This window comes from Martes martes (genome assembly GCF_963455335.1).
Source record: "Martes martes genome assembly, chromosome: 7".
In the NCBI taxonomy this organism is placed as follows: domain Eukaryota; kingdom Metazoa; phylum Chordata; class Mammalia; order Carnivora; family Mustelidae; genus Martes; species Martes martes.
In genome coordinates this window covers 118,492,203-118,512,699 of record NC_137894.1, presented here as the reverse complement: position 1 = coordinate 118,512,699, position 20,497 = coordinate 118,492,203, and the positions used below count along the sequence as shown (strand labels likewise).

General features: G+C 40.4%; 1 protein-coding gene across 1 annotated transcript in view; it reads right to left on the bottom strand.

The window, feature by feature from the left end:
- The window catches only part of GALC (galactosylceramidase), a gene marked incomplete at its 5' end in the record, with an annotated part of 59,138 nt that extends 44,979 nt beyond the window's left edge, over positions 1-14,159 (bottom strand). The window contains 5 exons of the mRNA XM_080809602.1: positions 1,446-1,585; positions 3,538-3,651; positions 5,631-5,694; positions 5,930-5,998; positions 13,965-14,159. Coding sequence (XP_080665728.1) covers positions 1,446-1,585; positions 3,538-3,651; positions 5,631-5,694; positions 5,930-5,998; positions 13,965-14,159 — 582 coding nt within the window. The remainder of the gene's footprint in view (positions 1-1,445; positions 1,586-3,537; positions 3,652-5,630; positions 5,695-5,929; positions 5,999-13,964) is intronic.
- Between the last annotated feature and the right edge of the window lie 6,338 nt (positions 14,160-20,497).

Here is a 20,497-nt window from a genome sequence, read left to right as displayed (position 1 = left end):
GATTTTTTATTTTTTTAGCCCACATAATCTGCTACATCACAAAGGCAAATTCTTAACAAGGATAGATAAAAGGAAGATGCACAGCTCTCATTGGTTTAGAATCAGGGGGAATGAAGTTTTAGAACTGAGAAAGAATTTCCATGACATTTGTTTTGGGGCTAAGAAAACTGTTAATAACAGAGATGGCCTTGAGTCTAGGCACTATATATAACTCATTTTACTCTTGCGACACAGTAAAGTACTTCTTATGAAAGAAACTCCTCACCACAGCCTGTGAGTCTAAACGAGATGTGAATTACCCATTCTTTACCAGAAACATTTTCTAATAAAATAAAATGTTATTTAGATCCAAACCTACATTTAGTTTCACTACAGATTAAAAATACCCTGACATTTGAAAGTTCTCAAACTAATTTTCAATTATAATTTGGAGAAAGATAACAAAAAACAAGCATATTCTTGCTTCTGGCTCCCTACGGCCCTTAGCCCATCCCCATGTTCTCTCTCCTCCTGTGATATTACAGTTTATCTGCCCCAGTTTCTACCTCTCTCACTAACCTCCTTAAGGGCTCACTCATCTTAGTATCCCTAGAACATAACAGTCACAGTGCCTGCAACATAGTAGGAGCTCAATAATTGCTTGCCAACTGCATGAATGCTTTTAAAATCAGTTTTAACAGATGATGTATTAATACGCAAACAAATATGGAGACCACTGTGTGTATATATGAGGCTCTGTGAGGTACAATGCCTCCAGCCTGCAACAGACCAGTTGGAAAGACATTATTTCTACATTTTTTCAATCATTAAAAGGTGTTAAATAACAGTTTAAGATAAGGGTAGGCAGATTTTAGCCGGCCTGCCAAATCCAGCCCGCTCACCATTTGTATTTTTTACAACCTGAGAGCTAAAAGTGGTTTTTACAGTTTTAAATGGTTACATTTTAAATGGCTATATAATTACCTACATAATAGCCGTAATACTGCCTTTTGACCCACAAAACCTAAAATATTTACTCTTTGACACACTAATAAAAAGTCTGCCACCCCCTGGTTTAGGACAATAGAAGATTCAGCACAATGAGATTAATCATGAAACTGTATGGTAAATATAGTATTTTTGTACGACTAGAGGAACTAGGGAAAGCGTTTTAAGAAGGAGAACGTGAGCTGGGGTGATACCAAAATCAAAATTAAAAATAAAAAAGAAAGGTAGTTCAGAGAAGGTATTATATACTTAGTAGTTTTCAAAAGGGGTCAAAATTTAGATGGGCAAAGAGGAGAAATAAATGGTCACATGTAGTTAATTCATGATCAGATGCCAATAAAACAAATTAGTCTCGTGACACAAAATGGTCAGTCAACAAAACACCACAGAATCAAATTACTTTAAAAAATTACAAATAAATGTTCAAAAGTTAATTGAGTTTTAAATACATTACTAACCCCAATGTAATCAATATCTAAATCATGATAATGCTTGGCACCCACAATCCAGGTCATGACATAGTAGGCAGTCAGCTGAAGATTTACATAAGGCCAGTTGTAATGTTTTCCCAGCCATCCGGGGAACGACCATGGCAACCCTGCAGATAGGAAAAGGTAAAGGTAGAGTGGGCATACCCGTGCTGGCCCCACCAGAAACAAAGCAAAAGAAACCTAGAAGAACACAGGTTAAGCAAAAAGCCAATACAGATCTTTTTTTTTTTTTAATACAGATCTTCTTAAAGATTATACACCGTGCACAAATTCTCAAAATCCCTTCCAGTTTATGAACTCAGCAACTCCTTACTGATCCCTAGAATTGCTTCCATAACTCCAAATGCTCTTTCAAGAAAAAGAAATAAAAACACTTTCTCAAAGATACTTACCAATAGAAAGAAATGTAATATACAATTTAATTTAACATGCCCACCGCCTGCTATAGGGATATTTAATATTCCATTTCTTTCCTCTGAAGTCAAATCAGAGGTTAGGCTTATGCCTAACCATTCCTACAGGTTAAGTATAATACAAATTCCTCATTCATTAGAACAACTTCTAAAAACTTAAACCTCCTTAAAATACTAGTCAGATCATCAAATTCAGCAAAACTAGTTTGTCATCATATCAGTATAAATGCCAATGACTCAATAGGAAAGTATGCCTTTGTGGTATGATTTAGATGAAATAACCCACATTCTTCCAACGCCTTAATTATTATTTTTAAGAAAATGAGAATAGTCAAGAAGCACTAATTGCAATTCTAAATCCTAATTCTGTTACTAACATATCAAAATAAGTTCAACAGTTAAGTTCCTCAACTGTTTATATCATCAATTTAGTACACCACTGAAAAAAATCAAAATGAACAAAAGAATAAAATGCTTATTTTTCTAAACTCAGGAGGAATGCCTCAGTGTATATTCCATAAGAAATGTGACACTAAAATACTGGAACATTTTAGAAAAATGAAATGCCAAATACATTCAAAAGGCCCAGCATGTGTAAGTCTTTGTTAGAACATGGTTCAGCATGCCAGATTTTCTACATTTAAATGAGAACTGACCTTGAAAGCAGCCCAATGGTGCTGAAGTCAATGATGCTTCTTTTTTTTTTTTCTTTAACTGCTCCAAACATTTCCTGAATCTCTTACAAAAGACCATTTTGAAAGAACACACCAACTCCTCATTTTTTTAATTTAGAAAAACTTGTGCTTGTCCTTTAATTTGATTATTGAAATGATTTTTAAAATAACCTGAAATTAAACCCTAAAAAATGGATCTCACTGGTCTGACACAGACTGGATATGGAAGCCTGTTTCAAAAAATCAAATTCATTTCAAATGATGACTGTAGGCCATCACTGGGTATGTTTACAGTATCTTACAGGTCTGTGCATTAATACATGAGAATTGTAACATAAATACAGTAGTCCTATTTGAGAAATCCAATGATTCTGCTACTAGAACTTAAGCTCCACAAGGGCGGGAATTAGGGGCTGGATTGCTTGGTACCCCCAATGCCTAGAACAGTGACCATCACGTTGCTGAGGTTCAAAACAAACTTTTATGTGTACCTCTTCTAGAAATGGAGTCTACTACTGTATGTAATGCATAATTTTACAAATAGTTGGTATATACTACTGTACCTAATGTATAATTTTCTAGATAGTATTGCCCTTTTACAAATTTTAATAAGAAATTTTTTTGAGGATAAGAGTTTAGCATTGCAAAAACAACCAGAATGGAATTAGGTTCTATGTCTGATTTTGCCATTTACTAACTACCTGACCTTAAGTCAGTGGCATAACCTAAGCCTCCACTGCTTCTGTAGATGGGAAGAGTAATGCTTCACTGCAGAGGTATTACACATATACAGCAGACATAGGATCTAAGGGCAAAGAAAGGATCAAGTCTGACACATGTTTTGCTGCTAGTACGATAATGGTAGTACTGACAACATTATTAGTACTTCAGTATTAACAGTGACTCCACACACAGAATTCAGAATCTGAAAGTTAAATGGACTGCAAAAGCATGGCAAACTTCACTTCTTACCCATGAGTATAATATCAGGGTTCCGCTTCTTAGCTTCCTTCATTAACCACCATTCATATCCTCGGAAATAATTCTCATCTAACGCATAGTGCATGTGGGAGGGCTCAGTACCATCTGCAGGCGAGAGAGCAAAAGAGAAAGGAAACCACCCATTAATGGTTTCATAGGGTCCCTCTCCCCTATACATACACACATTTCAGAGAAGACATATTCTGGTTCCAATCCTGACATGGGGCAAGTAGGAATGATCTTAGATAACTTGAGGATGGATGATCAAAGCATATTATTTCATATTTTTTCATTACTCTCAGTATCATAAAAGTCTTGAAAAACAAAGCCACAACTTTCTATTATATAAGCAGCTTTGAGAGAAGTGTTGTCAATTCACATAATTGAAAAGTCCTAGGACTACATTCTCCCAGGCTTTGGTCTGGTCTTTCTGGGGTTTTCAAATCCCCATGTTTGACAATGAGTTTAGATCAGCTCAACTTCTGGCTTCTCAGTCCTTGATGTGAATCTCCAGGCTCCTAAGCCTCATTCTCATACCCCAGGCCTTGAGCCTATACCATGCCGTGTGACACCAAGATAACAGAGCTTTGACAGAAAAAAGAGTATATCTGTATTTCCCCTCTATAAGAAAATTCTATCTAACCTCCGTGGTGTGGCAAGGTAGGTAGCTGATATCAGTCCTCATAACGTTACATTTCACAAATATCTGCCCATGTTAGGAAGGGCCTCACAAGGAGAAGGGCCTTGCCCTTTTCTTCTCAAAGATAAACATCAGATTCACAAGAACCACCCACTTCTGTATCTCTACCTCTAATTTCACTTCAGCAAATGTAGAAGGCCAGCCATTACCAATTCTGCATAAAAGGAGTGGACAAGGAAATACACGTCCTCTTACGGTAGCTTGAGGAAGTTTGTGTTACAGAGGTTTCTTTCGTTTTTTCATTTTTTTTCTTTCAATATTAATTAAACACTAATACCACCACACAGCCATATCTCTTTAACAGAAATTATTCCCAAGTCATCAATAGGAACACGTGTATACAGACGATACTGTAAAGTTCACTCTAATGGAATCTGGCCTGTAAATAATAAGCTACATTATCATAAAGAGAATTTTCTTCTTCCTATACATTAACTGACTACTTGGACTACACACAAAGCCAATCAAAAGGGTGACAATGAAGATTAAAAATTTAATGGTTAAAAAATAATTTTGTTTTTGGGCGCCTAGGTGGTTCAGTGGGTTAAGCCTCTGCCTTCCGGTCAGGTCATGATCCCAGGGGGTCCTGGGATTGAGCCCCGCATCAGGCTCTCTGCTCAACAGGAAGCCTCCTTCCCCCTCTCTCTCTGCCTGCCTCTTGCCTACTTGTGATCTCTGTCTCTCTCTGTCAAATAAATAAATTTCAAAAATCTTTAAAAAAAAATAATTTTGTTTTTAAAAGAGAAAAAAGCTGTATCTCTGAAATACTGATGACTTATATGTTTGCCACATTATTTTATTTAAAACTAATAACATAATAACATTCTACATGTTTTCCACATTAAGAGTCTTCTTTTTTGAACTTCTCAATAAAAACTTATAATTGTCTCTATGCTCTGTCTAGTGATATAGTTTTTTGAAAAAACTGTGGGTTTGTTTACTACTGATTAATCCAACTAAATAAGCAATCTAAAGTCCAAATGCTTTTTTTTATGAGAAAAAATGAGTATTATGATGTATTTTAATAGGATAAAAAAGGAACAATAAAAAACAATCTATAAGCAATAATCAACATCAATAATGTTGGTATCATTTATATTCTAATTCACAGTTCCTAAATTTAAGTATAGATTAAAATGTTGAAAGAGGGGCGCCTGGGTGGCTCAGTGGGTTAAAGCCACTGCCTTCGGCTCAGGTCATGATCCCAGCGTCCTGGGATCGAGCCCCGCATCGGGCTCTCTGCTCACCGGGGAGCCTGCTTCCTCCCTTCTCTCTCTGCCTGCCTCTCTGCCTACTTGTGATCTGTCTGTCAAATAAATAAATAAAATCTCTAAAAAAAAAAAAAATGTTGAAAGAAATCAATCCCATTTCCCAAATCTCCTACCTGTTGTCTGCCCATCACCACCTATTTCGACTTTTAGAATATGCAAAGAGGCACCGAAGTTTGGCTGGGGAAAGAAGGAGGAGTATTAATACTGTGATTCACTGCAAGAAGGACAAAGCACATTAAGACAATTACTGATGCGAAAACCAATTTCAAATAAATAGCAACTTATTCCAAAAGTAATTTGCTGGTTTTTTTTTTTTAAGCTAGAATTGTGAAGGCGATCAATTCTACCACTAAAATTCACCATAGTTTTAAAAAATACCAGAGATGCCATTAAATAATTATTTTCTCATTACCTTAAAGAGATAATCCAATATTTGAGAACGATAGGGCTCTGGATAATTTACTAGAAGTCGGGAGGTTGCCTAAAAAAAATTCAAAAGTATGAATAAAACAAATTCAATCAGGAACATATCTCATAGTGCTGATGCATGCTACCCGGCAGGCCCATGTTTAGCCAGCTCTCGGGGAAAGTTGAGTGGTGGAAAGTCATTTCCAGGGCCTCCATCAGCCTCCCTGTATTCTATTCTCCACACTACTTGCCACATTAATCTTCCCAAAACACAAACCCAACCATGAAAGTATTCTATTTAAACCTGCCAAGACCTCCCCTCTGCCCAGAGCTTTCAGGATAAAGTTCAAATTGGTCAGTTTTATACCCAAATCTCTTAACTATTTGACTGTGACACTTCACCTGGTATCACTCTCGTGCTTTCTATCTAGACTTATCAAACTACTTTTTCTCTTTCTTCTGTCTGGAATGAATTCCACACCCCCATTTGGCCACCTCCAATGCATCCTCTTCAGAGAAGGTCCCCTTCTGCTCCCCCCTACTAGTTTGATGTAGGTAGTAGTAATCTGATGTAGTCCTGTGGACTCCTCTGGCCTCGGGTCTACATTTCTACTGTAACCGTTCTAACCCTGCACCCTCATCACCGTACTTCTGTCTCACCTCTGAGTTCCTCAAGGACAAGGACTGTGTCTTACTCAAGTTCATATCCCCATTTATTCTCTTATTCAGTAAACATTTAATATCTTTTATGGTATTGTTGGTTGCACTGGCACAGGCAACATCAAACAGGAGGCTCTGAGTCAGGAGCTTGCACCCTGATTACAAGCTATGTGACCAAGGGCACTCTGTTGTAACGTAGGCTATCTTACTTAGAACTCCTTCAGCTGTTCTAAGGTGAAAATAAGATGTATGTAAAGGACATAGCCCAGCAGCTGGCACACAGTTAGCACTCAATAAATGGCAAGCATTGTACAAAGCATTTTTAAAAATACACTCTTCTCAAAGAGCTTACAGGCTGGTGGAGGCTCACATATTGAAATAGGCACTCTGTAAGTGAATGAACACTGCACATGCCCGATAACCCAGCCCTGATCAAAGGGAAAACAATGCTTCCAACCCTGAATTATGTCATCAGAACAGTGTGTTTGGTTGTTTGGGGGTTATTTTGCCTCTATGCAATCCTATCCATAACACAGAAAGTGCCAACTTTAAACAAACACACATCATTACGCTATCACAAAGCTGAGGTCATTCTCAATGCAAAAGCATTAGTCAATGGCAATAGCCAGTTCAGAGTACAATAGCCAAATGTTGAAATGCACAATCAAAGAATAACAAATCACCAGTCACATTCCCTGAAAAAGGCCTGGGGCTGTTTCCAATCTGCTCGGGAAGAAGCCTTCTTACAAGAGATGACACACAGTAAGCTCTCAATAAATGGCAGACTTTTTATACCCAAATAAGTCTCTCATGTAACTTCCTCCTTCCCAATCCATGAAACAGGATGATATTAACCAGAATAATCATGTGCCAGATGCCATCCTAAGCACTTTACATCTGTCCTCACGATGCGCCCACCAGGTTTCAAAGTCTCCCCAGAAAAGAAACTGAGACACTGGGAGGTTAAGTAACCTGCCCATGGCAGTACAGTAAATGGCAGGACCCAGAACGGACCCCTGACAATCTGCTCTTAAACCCACGTTCTTAACTACTGCCCCATACTGCCTTCCCCACCGGACTGGAAGAACAAATGAGAACATTCCAAACACTACTGCTGAGGCAGACAGAGACCCCGGGGCCCTAGCCCCTTCCTGTCCGCTGCTCTCCATTGCTCCTGCTGAAGCAGAAGAAAAGACCTATGGCCATCCTGTTTGGTTAAGAAAACAAAAAAACAAGTCCCCCGGGATGATTTAGCACTCTCCTGAGATGCCTCTGGATAGATTATGAAGAAGGCCAATGGGCCCTGAGACCACAAAAACATCCCGTTACCATCCCCCATCACCCATAACCATAAAAACTCACCCCTAAACCTGTCAGGTGCTCAGCCTTTGGGAAAGGATCCCGCTGCGCCCGCCAGCGATAATAAAGCTGAGTTCTCCCTGATTTCCGTGTGCCGCTTGAGTTTCCTCGGTCGCTTCAGCTTTTCCGCAACCCTGCCACAAACTTTGCTACGTACCAGGGACTCCACACAGAAATCTAAAGTAGTGCTGCAACCATTTTCCTTCAATCAGTATCTATTAAACTTCTTAGATGAGAAATGCACTATACACAGGGACACTATCAAATAGATAAGAGTATCCTACTCTGACTTATGCAACATTCTTCTCATTTTAATAATCTTAAACTGAGTTAATAAATATAAAATAATGAAGACTTCCGTTTTTCCGCAAGTTCAAATACTGGATTTAATGCCACAAGTAAAAACGTGAGAACAGATGGGTCATCATTCAATGAAATACTGGCTAGTGTATGTTTAAACCATAAAAATAAAAAGAAGAATGACTGTAGTAAAAAACACACACATTGACCTCTTAGTCTACATTACCCTGAAATACGCTCCAGCACCTAGGAGTAAGGTTGCAACATCAGAAAACAAAAACATAAAAATCAAGAAGAGTAAGTTGGGTTAAGGCAAAGGTTTGTCTCTCCCCATTCCAACACCTCCCACATCCCCACCCCCACACACAAAGCAGGTCAGATCAGCTAAAAACCAGGTCATTCAGTCTAGTGTAAGCCACAAAGGTTGGCTTTTTTCTTTTCGTATTGCAAATGTTTAATTTAAGCTTCAATGGTCAAGGCATCCACTTTTCAACAATAATTGTGTTTTATGGTATGTGTACTTAAAACATTACCCAGAGCTTTTTGGTAACTTGAAACCTTAGTGTTTTGCAAAGTTCAATGATGGAAATTCATTAAATATATAGCACATTGCCAAATATGAAATATTGCAACACTAATTACTGAACACAAGTTTATCTACTTTTGGTTTCTTGTAATAGAGAAGCTAAAGATATCTGGATCTCTTAGTAAACATGTCCTGTGCTATAGTGAAAAATTACTATTTTTTTCCTAAAAAGAGGCATATGCCTCTAGAAACTATGAAATGTATTCATAAATTTTTCAGTATAAAGAATGCTAGTAAACAGCTCACAACTGCTTACTCACTGGTTTCACTAGAAACTAAGGTTTCTAAGAGTTAAGAATTCTAACAATAATGTAATTAAAAGTGCAATAAATAAGAGAACTCTAGGCAAGGAAAGTAGATGTATTTTAGTTAAGGTATGAGGTATGGAGATGCATTTTGTTAAGGCAATTGAAAGTATACAAACTAAATGGATGTAGAAAGTAGGAGAAAGAAAGAAAGAAAAAAAAGAGAAGTGAAAATTTTATCTTGTGGAGACAAGCTGGCTAAAAATGAAATAATTTATTATAAAGATTTTTTAATAAGCTTTAATAAATAGTGTACTTCTGAAAACTAGCTTAATTTTTCTTTCACCTGCTAAAAGGACAGTTTTCTTGGACTATTGGTCAGTTCTTGATAAGACTGTGCAAGGTCCTTCTTTACCTTTTAAGTAATCTGCCTAGGAAATAAAGATTCTGTACTTTATCAAAATAACTTCCTGTGTTTCAAGTTGTCTTTATCACGTCTTTGATTACTTAAGAAAACAAGTCTCTACTTAAAGAGCTAAAGTTCTTTTTTTTTTTTTAATAAACTATGTAGCTTTCTGTATTTGCTTATAAAGTCTTTAATTACAACTTTGGTTAAAGTTTAAATGGATTACTAACATTTCACAGCAGTCTATGATCCTATGTAATCAAGTGTTTTAAAACCTTTTGATATTTCTCACAAATTTCCCAGAATCAAATTCTAAATGAAGTCTTTTTAAACCTTGAACTAATTTTGAGATATTTCCCCAAGGGTCCTGGAACATCTCAAATGATTTGTTCTTTTTCCTTATAAAAAGAGAGATGTTGAACTACATGGAAAGCATTGTCAAATAAATAATGAGAAACCTTCTTTAGGTTAAATTTGTTTGGAATATGTGATTGATGTAAATGTTCCAGAAATCATATGAAATTCCTAGACATCTGCTATATCCTGGTATGATTCTCTCACTTATAATTCTAGTTATAATCTTAGAATGTTACATGTCACAGAAATAACCAAAGTTCTTTGCCAAATGCATTGTAATGAACTCCTATCAGGTATTTAACATGGCTATTTTTAAGCCTTTAAGTGTTCCTGGCAGTTACCAAGTAACTAAGAAGGCCACTTCTTGGGAAGCCCAAAAACATCAGGATATTTGGGGGGCATTGAGAGGAGAGGAATTCACCCAAATCTACAGGTATTTTAGGCGAAGTCTAAAGGCTAGTCCTTGGCTTGATTGCCCAGTCCTGAGTCCAAGCTGAGATTCCTGAGATCACTGACCTGGTTTCATGGCAGGACCTTTAAAGCTTGTAACAATGGCTACAGACTGGATTTCAGACTACCGTCTGTATAATTATTATAGAAGTGCTATATAATCCTACTTAGATGTGTACTTTCTGGGTTACAACATGCCCTACCCCTGGCTTTTAAACTATCAGCTATCCAGGGTCACCTGAGGGATGCCTCAGCATCAAGGTAGACCTTAGTGTAAATCCAGAGTTTTTTTTCTTTTCTGTAAGGCAAGTGCCTGAGGGCATCCTCCTCAAAGAAGCATCTACTTCAAAGATGGCCTTTTCAAAGAAACACATTGTCAGCTACACACCTAGATAAGGAGAACTGCGGACCCTAGCCTTCTTTGTTTTAAAAATCTTGACTTGAATCTCCCTGATGGCTAGTGATGATGAACATTTTTTCATGTGTCTGGTAGCCATTTGTATGTCTTCCTTGGAGAAGTGTCTGTTCATATCTTCTGCCCATTTTTTAATATGATTATCTGTTTTGTGTGTGTTGAGTTTGAGGAGTTCTTTATAGATCCTGGATATCAACCTTTTATCTGTACTGTCATTTGCAAATATCTTCTCCCATTCCGTGGGTTGCCTCTTTGTTTTGATGACTGTTTCTTTTGCTGTGCAGAAGCTTTTTATCTTGATGAAGTCCCAGAAGTTCATCTTTGCTTTTGTTTCCTTCGCCTTTGGAGACATATCCTGAAAGAAGTTGCTGTGGCTGATATCAAAGAGGTTACTCCCTATGTTCTCCTCGAGGATTCTGATGGATTCCTGTCTCACGTTGAGGTCTTTTATCCATTTCGAGTTTATCTTTGTGTACGGTGTAAGAGAATGGTCAAGTTTCATTCTTCTACATATAGCTGTCCAGTTTTCCCAGCACCAAGGAAGACATACAAATGGCTACCAGACACATGAAAAAATGTTCATCATCACTAGCCATCAGGGAGATTCAAATCAAAACCACATTGAGATACCACCTTACACCAGTTAGAATGGCCAAAATTAGCAAGACAGGAAACAACGTGTGTTGGAGAGGATGTGGAGAAAGGGGAACCCTCTTACACTGTTGGTGGGAATGCAAACTGGTGCAGCCACTTTGGAGAACAGTGTGGAGATTCCTCAGGAAATTAAAAATAGATCTTCCCTATGACCCTGCAATTGCACTGCTGGGTATTTACCCCAAAGATACAGATGTAGTGAAAAGAAGGGCCATCTGTACCCCAATGTTTATAGCAGCAATGGCCACGGTCGCCAAACTGTGGAAAGAACCAAGATGCCCTTCAACGGATGAATGGATAAGGAAGATGTGGTCCATATACACTATGGAGTATTATGCCTCCATCAGAAAGGACGAATACCCAACTTTTGTAGCAACATGGACAGGACTGGAAGAGATTATGCTGAGTGAAATAAGTCAAACAGAGAAAGTCAAGTATCATATGGTTTCACTTATTGGTGGAGCATAACAAATAATATAGAGGACAAGGGTAGATGGAGAGGAGAAGGGAGTTGAGGGAAATTGGAAGGGGAGGTGAACCATGAGAGACTATGGACTCTGAAAAACAACCTGAGGGTTTTGAAGGGGCGGGGTGGGAGGGTGGGGGAACCAGGTGGTGGGTATTAGGGAGGGCACAGATTGCATGGAGCACTGGGTGTGGTGAAAAAACAATGAATACTGTTACGCTGAAAATAAATAAAAAATTAAAAAAAAAAAAATCTTGACTGATTTCCATAACTGACCATTTAGGCAGCTTGGTTTGTCTCTTACTGCACTTTAAATTCCCCCTCTTAACTTTTTAATCCAAACAATGAGTGAGCCTGCAATAAAACAGGACCCCAGGGGCTCCCAAACACCCACTCTCTCGTGCTCTCCCCCACCCCAACCCACAACCTTGCTCTATGGCCCCAGGTGTGCTATGTGAATAATAAGCCTTTTTTTTTCCAACGTTTCCTGATGGTTATTACTGAGGACATCTTACAATCATAATAAGAACCATAAGGGCCAGTCTAGCCACGACATTGGCTATCAGTAGGCGGAGATCAGCACAAAACATCCATTCAGCAAGCAAGCAGTCCAGCTAGTTCTGAAACACATCTGAATACACAAGCTCCATTTGACTCAACCCAACCAACCACCCATTCAAGAGTTAGGCCTTAACATCAAATAAAATTAGCTCTAGTTGTGATTTGGGGTACCATGGAAGGGGATAAAACAAAGACAGGAAGAAAGTTACAGAGAGCATATGATAGAAGCAAGTAAATGTTGTTAGAACCAAGAAGAATCATGCTACTAAAGCAAGCTCCCAGGCCTAGAGGTCACCTGTCAATATGACCAGGAAACTAAGACAATGACCAGCTACGCCCACACAATTTTACACAAAGCTGGAATGGCCCTCCTGTCTGCCAACACGTAAATGTTATGGAGTATCAGGGTAACAGGAATTCATTCATCCCAACTGTCAGAGCCAAGAGAGGACTAACACATGCCAATTAAATGCAACTGGTATTCTGGATGGGATCCTGGAACAGAAAATAGGCATTAGGTAACTACTAAAGAAATACGAAGTGTGGATTTTCATACGCTATCAATACTGGTTGAGACGAATGTACCATACCAAAGTTGGATGCTGGTAACAGAATAATGGCTGCAGGGTGTATGAAACTCTGTCCTGTCTTGGAAACTTTTCTGCAAATTTATACTATTCTAAAATTAAGTTTACTTAAAAGAAAAAGGTCTCTCACTACTTAGTATGAGAATCAACTTATGTATGTGTTAAAATGCAGATTCTCAGGCCCCCATCCAGAACTATAGTCAGAATGGGGAGTGCATTCCAACAAGCATGCCGGGTAATTCTTATACACCATAAAGGTGGCGAACTGTTTTCCCCTTTCTGCACACAAAAATTGCCACCAATGAGACAAAGAGGCACTGACCTTTCCGGTGGGCAACTCACCCTACTTTGGATCTTGAGGACTCCCAAAAAACAAAGCCTCCCAACAGTAAACAATCCTAGACTACCAGCTGATGCTAGCATAGCCTGCCATTAAAAACAAAACACGGGGGAGGGGGGGCAGTCCCAGATGGGCCTCTAACCTTCCTAAAGAGGCCCTGAGGCACCTGTCGCACCTCCAAACAAAAACGTATTCTGCACTGGCCCCTCTGAAGTTAGCCAATCGCACCCTGCACTAATGGTCCAGGGCTTCCGACTCCCCGACTCGCAGTGGGGCATCCTTTTGGGAAGAGATGCTCCCCGGCTCCCTGGCCATTTCTGGAGAGACTCTCAGGAATGCCCTCTCTGCGGCAAAGAGAGCCTAGACTCCAATGCCCGGGGTGAGAGTACGAACCCCAGACTTGTCCCTGCCTACACCTGTCACTTACTCGGTGGACCTCCGCATCCTCCTCTATTAAAACTAAGCGCCTCTATAGGTTCATCTAAAACGAGCAAGCGCCGCTTCCAACGCTGTAGGCGCCCGGATCTCTGCCCGAGAGGCACCGAACAACAGTGGGGCCGCGACTGGAGTGCGTCGAAACGCCGGGCTGCGCCGCGGGGGCTTGTGGGGCGGCCCCCTGGGAACGCCCGCGCATCCCACCGCCCGCTGCTCACCCCGCCGCCGCTGACCGCGCCGATGCCATCGAACTCCCGGCCCAGCCCGTCGGAGTCGTCCAGCACGTACGCGCCGCCGGGCACCAGCAGCGCGCACAGCAGTAGGGGTAGCGCTGCGAGGCCCGCCGAACCCGCGGCGGCCGTCATGGCTTTCACTCGGCGTTGCCGGGAAGCCTGGAGTAGGCGCTCAGCCATTGTGTGGGTCACATGACTCCGGTGCCCAGGGAGGCGGGTCTGGCCGCCGCCATGATGGAGAAGGGCAGGAGGTCGCTGACGCCAAAGCCGCCATTTTGTGTGCGGGCACCTTTCTGGTCCTGACCTTGTCGGGGTAGGGCCTTCAAGTGTACTCGGGGTAGGGCCTTCAAGTGTCCTCAGTTCTCTGCTTCTCTTCCGGCTTCATCTATTGGAGTGCGTTATCGCAGGGGAGGTGGATGTCCCAGGCCGCCTAGGGAACTGGATTTCCCTTATCATCTTAGGGCAACACCCAACATACGTCCCTTAAGGAGGTCCCAGTTCAGGTGTGGCCCTGGTTGAGTCACTTAGCTTTCTGAGCCTAAGTTTCTTTTTGTGTCAGATAAAGAGCAGCCACAAGGGGACATGTGATTAAATGAAATACAGGGTAACAGGCCCTCAGTAAATCTGAGCTGAATGCATTACACACTAGGCAAACGTTAGCTGACAGATTTCTCCATTCTGGTAGCAACTGCATTTATTTAGCTTTCAGCTTCATCAACTACCCTGCATTGCCAGTTGACGTGGTTTCAGGAAGATAACCCTAAACCGGTAGGGAAATTGTGTCATGGGATTTTGCCACATTCAGCGCCAGTCTGAGATTTCGTATCTTCTTGGTATCAGAGCAAATTGAAGAGACTGAGTGGCTGCAGAGAAAGCATTTCTGATCCCAAAATCTCCCTTTGTAGACCCATGTGTCTGCAGAGACCTTCAGTATCTGCACAAGCCCTGGAGACCCCAAAATGGCAAGAGAAGACTCAAAGGCTATAGGACACAGGAGGCCTTATCTTCAGGGTCCTATTTGGAGTCAGATTGTTTTGCCCCTTAACTACAAACCTAAATTTAAGTTTCAGGACAACAATTATAAGGAAGAAAAGTACCTGTGCTGTCCCAAAAATGAAGTTGTCAGGCCCTTCGGCTATACCTGCATTCTTTTTCTTTTTCTTTTTTTTTTTTTTTTTTTAAGATTTTATTTATTTATTTGAGAGAGACACAGGGAGAAAGGGAATACAAGCAGAGGACGTGGGAGAGGGAGAAACAGGCTCCCCACTGAGCAGGGAGCCCGATGGGGGGCTGGATCGCAGGACCCTGGGATCATGACCTGAGCCGAAGGCAGACACTTAACGACTGTGCCACCCAGGCACCCCTATCCATGCATTCTTAATGGACAATAGCTATGCATGCTTTTTCTCTGAAATTACTATAGATCTATCTGGTTTACCAAGACCAGTCCCAGCTATGTCTGTTGTTCTGGTATAATTATTAATAGTGCCCCTTTAGCCTTCAAAAGTGCTCTGGCTTAGATGATAAGTTATATAGCTCCCTACATATGGGCCACTTTTTCTTCCATTTCTTCTTTTCCCAGTACAGCACATGTCTGGACTCTGCCTTCTCTCCCACCACCATTCTATGATACAAGTCAGGATCCATGCAGGTTCCATAGATATAGCTTCCCTGAACTCACTCTGATCCATCCCTTCTCATACAATATTTTAAGCCAGAATTTGAGCACCAGAGGATGCAAGCCGCAGATGATCAATCAAATGAATGCTAAGTTCCCTACCAACTCCGAGACTTTGTATCTGTGATGTATATATAACATATGCATAATAATGCAACTAGAGGGGAAGTACCAGGGTGAAAATAGAAGAAAATACCATACACATGAAATGAGAAGTTGAAACCAGTACCCAGTATACATCATCCTGTAACACACCATTGCAACTGTATTTGAAAGGCACGCCACAAATATTTGTACACTTTGTGATCTCTATAGAAGAGGAAACACAGAATATTTAACAGAAAAAAGTGTTCTCAGGGCGCCTGGGTGGCTCAGTTGTTATGCGTCTGCCTTTGGCTGGACTCATAATCCCAGAGTGGGATGGAGCCTGCATCAGCTCCCTGCTTGGTGGGGGGCCTGCTTCTCCACCTCCCCGAACTTGTGTTCCTGCTCTTGCTGTCTCTCTTTCTCTGTCAAATAAATACATAAAATCTTTAAAAATTAAGAAAAAATTAAAAATAAATGTTCTCATTCCGAGGATATATCACTAGTTCTTACTAGTTCGTATACCAAAGTAATTCCTTAACACAGATAATATCTCTTATTTAAAATATCTAACCTATGTTTGGGAAACCATTAGAAAAGAAAGTGTCTAGTAAAAAGAATTAAATATAAGAAAGAAAGAGAAATCCATGGACCGCTGGACACAGGAGTCAGATTTGCTCAAGAAGTGAGATAAAAGAAAATAGCAGTTATCGGACAAGTAATCATGTGTTCAGCTTCCCTTGGTCCTGTGGTTTGGGGCTTGAGATAAACAAGAAAAGGAGTGCCTCTCAGTTCTCAAATTTCAGATGCCTTTTGAAAGTAAAGACTGCCTTTGTCTTAAAGGAGCTGCACTTCAGCTATAGCAAATTTCATTTTTCCAAAGTGAAAAGTGTAATTAAAATCAGATGGTCTCTTGAGAAAGATGAGAGATCTTGCCTTTTAAGGAAAAGTTACAGATAAAGTCTGATAGTAGTGTGTTGTCTCTAGAAAATGGCTCTACTTTTAGAAATCTAAATTCAGCCCTCAAATTCAAGAGCAGAGGCCAAGACTTTTTCCTCTTTGTACTTCCCAAGTGCAGGGTCCAAACTGCAGTAGGTTCTCAATACATATTAGCGGACTTGAACTTTAAAAAAAAAAAAAAATCACTGTGAAAATGGTGCCTCAAATTACTGGGGTAAGTATGGAACTTTTAAAACTTACGGAGACATCTGGATAACTATTTGGAAAAAGATCAAATTTTAGATCTGTGCTTCACGCCACACATAAACTGCAAATGGATAGAGCTCTAAATGTAAAATATGAAAACTTTCATTTTCTAATACAAAACATGGATAAATTCCAGTATGACTTGAGGGTCTAAATATGATTTAATATCTCAATACGAAAAAATAAAAGTTTGATTTTTTAAAAAATCACTGAATATGGGGCACCTGGATGGCTCAGTCAGTTAAGCATCTGCCTCCGGCTCAGGTCAGGGACTCAGGGTGCTAGGATCTATGAAGACCCTGTGAGGTCAGGCTCCCTGCTCAGTGGGGATTCTCCTTCTCCGTCTCCCTCTGCCCCTCACCGCCCACCCCCTGCACTGGAGCACACACATGCGCTCTCTCTCAAATACAATAAAATCTCTAAAAAATGTTTAAAAATAAGAAGAAGTCACAGAATAATCATATAAGGGGATGAGGAAAAAGGATTATCTACAAAAGAAAGTGGAAACATTTCTTAAAATAGAATCTCCTGGGGCATAAAAGAGTATAAAGTATATTCTCTTCATGAACTATCCTGTAACACCTGCTGTTTATCTGACTTTTTTTGAGTTTGGTGTACGTTGTTAGACTACAGTTATTAATAGTGTCACTCTATTCAATGACTTCAAAAATATGTGTCGGAATTCTCTAAATTCAGGACTTTATATAAAGACAGTAACAATAGGTCAGAGGACAGAGCCCACATAATGGAATAAATTATATATTGCTTACTAAACATTTTCTTCAGTAGAACTCAGATAAAAATGACTATAGCACAGAACAATGTGGTATAGTAGTTAGAATCAGCCCTGCAGTCCCAGCCTGTTTTACTGCTCTCCTCAAAACTATGACAATTCTGGGGGTAAGAATATTCCCGTCTTCACACTAATTGGAAATTTTTTTCCCTTTTTGTTCTCTACAGTCATTCAAACCCAGTATGTCTGATTCCTCAGGGTGCAAGTCTTGGTGAGAGGCAGATTCCACTCCTTCAGGAGGGAAGGAGCAAGATCTTCCCTCTTCCTTCCCCCGGTAGCAAGTGCTCTGGCAGCCATCAGACTCCCTCAGCCAGTTCCTTGAACCTGTGACTTTGATCATGTAGGAGTAACTAGACAGATGTATGACATCCAAGAAAGCACCTTGGAGCCATGTCAGAGTCCAGAGGAAGTGCAGGCACAGAGGGGTCCATCAGAGGAGCCCCACGTGTCTGGAGCAGCAGGGTCAGAAGTGCCATCCTAACCTACAGCTCAGGCAGGGTGACCTGGAGTGTTTTTCTGGTCCTCTGACTCTGGCCTGTTTCACAAAACTGGTTCGGCAGCTTCAGCAACAATTCTGTGCCCTAGCCTGATTTTTTTTTCCCAATCCTAATTTCTTCTCTCTCTCTCTCTCTCTCTTTTTTTTTTTAAGACTTATTTATTTATTTGAGAGGCAGAGCAAGAATGGGAGAGAGAGAGCATGAGAGGGGCGTGATCAGAGGAAGAAGCAGGCTCCCTGCTGAGCAGGGAGCCCAATATAAGACTAGATCCCAGGACTCCAGGATCATGACCTGAACTGAAGGCAGTTGTTCAATCAACTGAGCCACCCAGGTACCACCTATCCGAATTTCTAAGTCATTCGTTTTCAGCCCAAGTTAGCCACAGGTGGTGCTATGGTCCTTAGCAAAGAACAGTGACCAGTACGCCAGACTGCGATCCAGAGAGGAGGCAATCATCCAAAAGAATTCTCAAAATCAGCACTCAAAAAAACAGATAATCGTGTAAAGAAATGGGCAGAAGACATGGACAGACACTTCTCCAAAGAAGACATATAATGGCTAACAGACACATGAAAAAATGTTTATCATCATTAGCCATCAGGGAGATTCAAATCAAAACCACATTGAGATACCACCTTACACCAGTTAGAATGGCCAAAATTAACAAGACAGTAAACAAGTGTTGGAGAGGATGTGGAGAAAGGGGAACCCTCGTACACTGTTGGTAGAAATGCAAGTTGATGTAGCCACTTTGGAAAACAGTGTGGAGATTCCTTAAGAAATTAAAAATAGAGCTACCCTATGACCCTGCAATTGCACTACTGGATATTTACCCCAAAGATACAGATGTAGTGAAAAGAAGAGCCATCTGTACCCCAATGTTCATAGCAGCAATGTCCACAATAGCCAAAATGTGGAAGGAGCCAAGATGCCCTTCAACAGACAAATGGATAAAGAAGATATGGTCCATATACACAATGGAATATTACTCAGCCATCAGAAAAGATGAATACCCAAATTTTGTATCAACATGGACAGGGCTGGAGGAGATTATGCTGACTAAAATAAGTCAAGCAGAGAGTGTCAATTATCATATGGTTTCACTTACTTGTGAAGCATAAGGAATAACACAGAGGACATTGGGAGAAGAGTAAAAGGGAGTTGGGGGAAATCGGAGGGGGAGACAAAGCGTGAGAGACTGTGGACTCTGAGAAACAAACTGAGGGTTTTGGAGGGGAGGAGGGTGGGTGGTTGGGTGAACCTGGTGGTGGGTATTAAGGAGGGCACGTATTGCATGGAGCACTGTGTGTACTGCATAAACAATGAATCTTGGAACACTGAAAATTTAAAAAAAAAAAAAAAAAAGTTCAGTTTCTGTGCCTGCATTCTCCACCCCAACCCCACACTCCACCTCCACTCCCTGGCTTTAAAACACTCTTTACCACCCCTTGTTCTTCCCTTGGTCATTGTGACTGTGTGGATTTGCTCAAATAAGAGGACTCTGGGAAGTTGTGCTCTCCTCCTATGTTTCACCTTTGATGTGTCTGTTCTTTGGATTGTCATCACCTTTTTCTGCATTGCTGACAGGGGAAGAATTTTAGAGTTTACTTAATCCCAAATCCTAAGCATGAAGAAAATGACAGTGCAAGAGGTTTCTACCACTCAAAAGACTTTTTTTTTAATATCTAGTGTAATGCTGTCCAACAAATATAAGGCAAAGCACATATGTAATTTGGAATTTTCTAGTACACATTTTTTTAAAAAGCAGATGAGATCAGTTTTAATGATCTATTTTATTGAATCCCAAATACCCATGTATGACCAAATATGTAATCAACATAAAATATATTAATAAAATATTTTGTGTTCTTTTTTTCATACTAAGTCTTCAAAAACCTAGAGTGTATTTGCCATATACAGCACATCTCAGCTTGTACTAGCTACATTTCAAGTGCACAATAGCCATGTGTGGTCAGCAGCTCCTGTATTGGACACACCAGATCTCGTGGATGTTGGTCCCTGGGCTAGGCACACTCAGTAAGCATCTATCTCTGTGGCTAAAGATGAGGCTGAAGAATACCTACTCTTTGCTAGAGCTGCCATAACAACATACAACAAAACAGTGGTTTAAACAACAGAAATTTACTTTCTCACAGTTCTCAAGTTCAAGATCAAGGTGACCAGAGATTTGGTTTCTTCTGAGACTTCCGTCCTTGAGTTGCAGGTGCCTACATCTCTCTGTGTCTTCACATGATGTTTC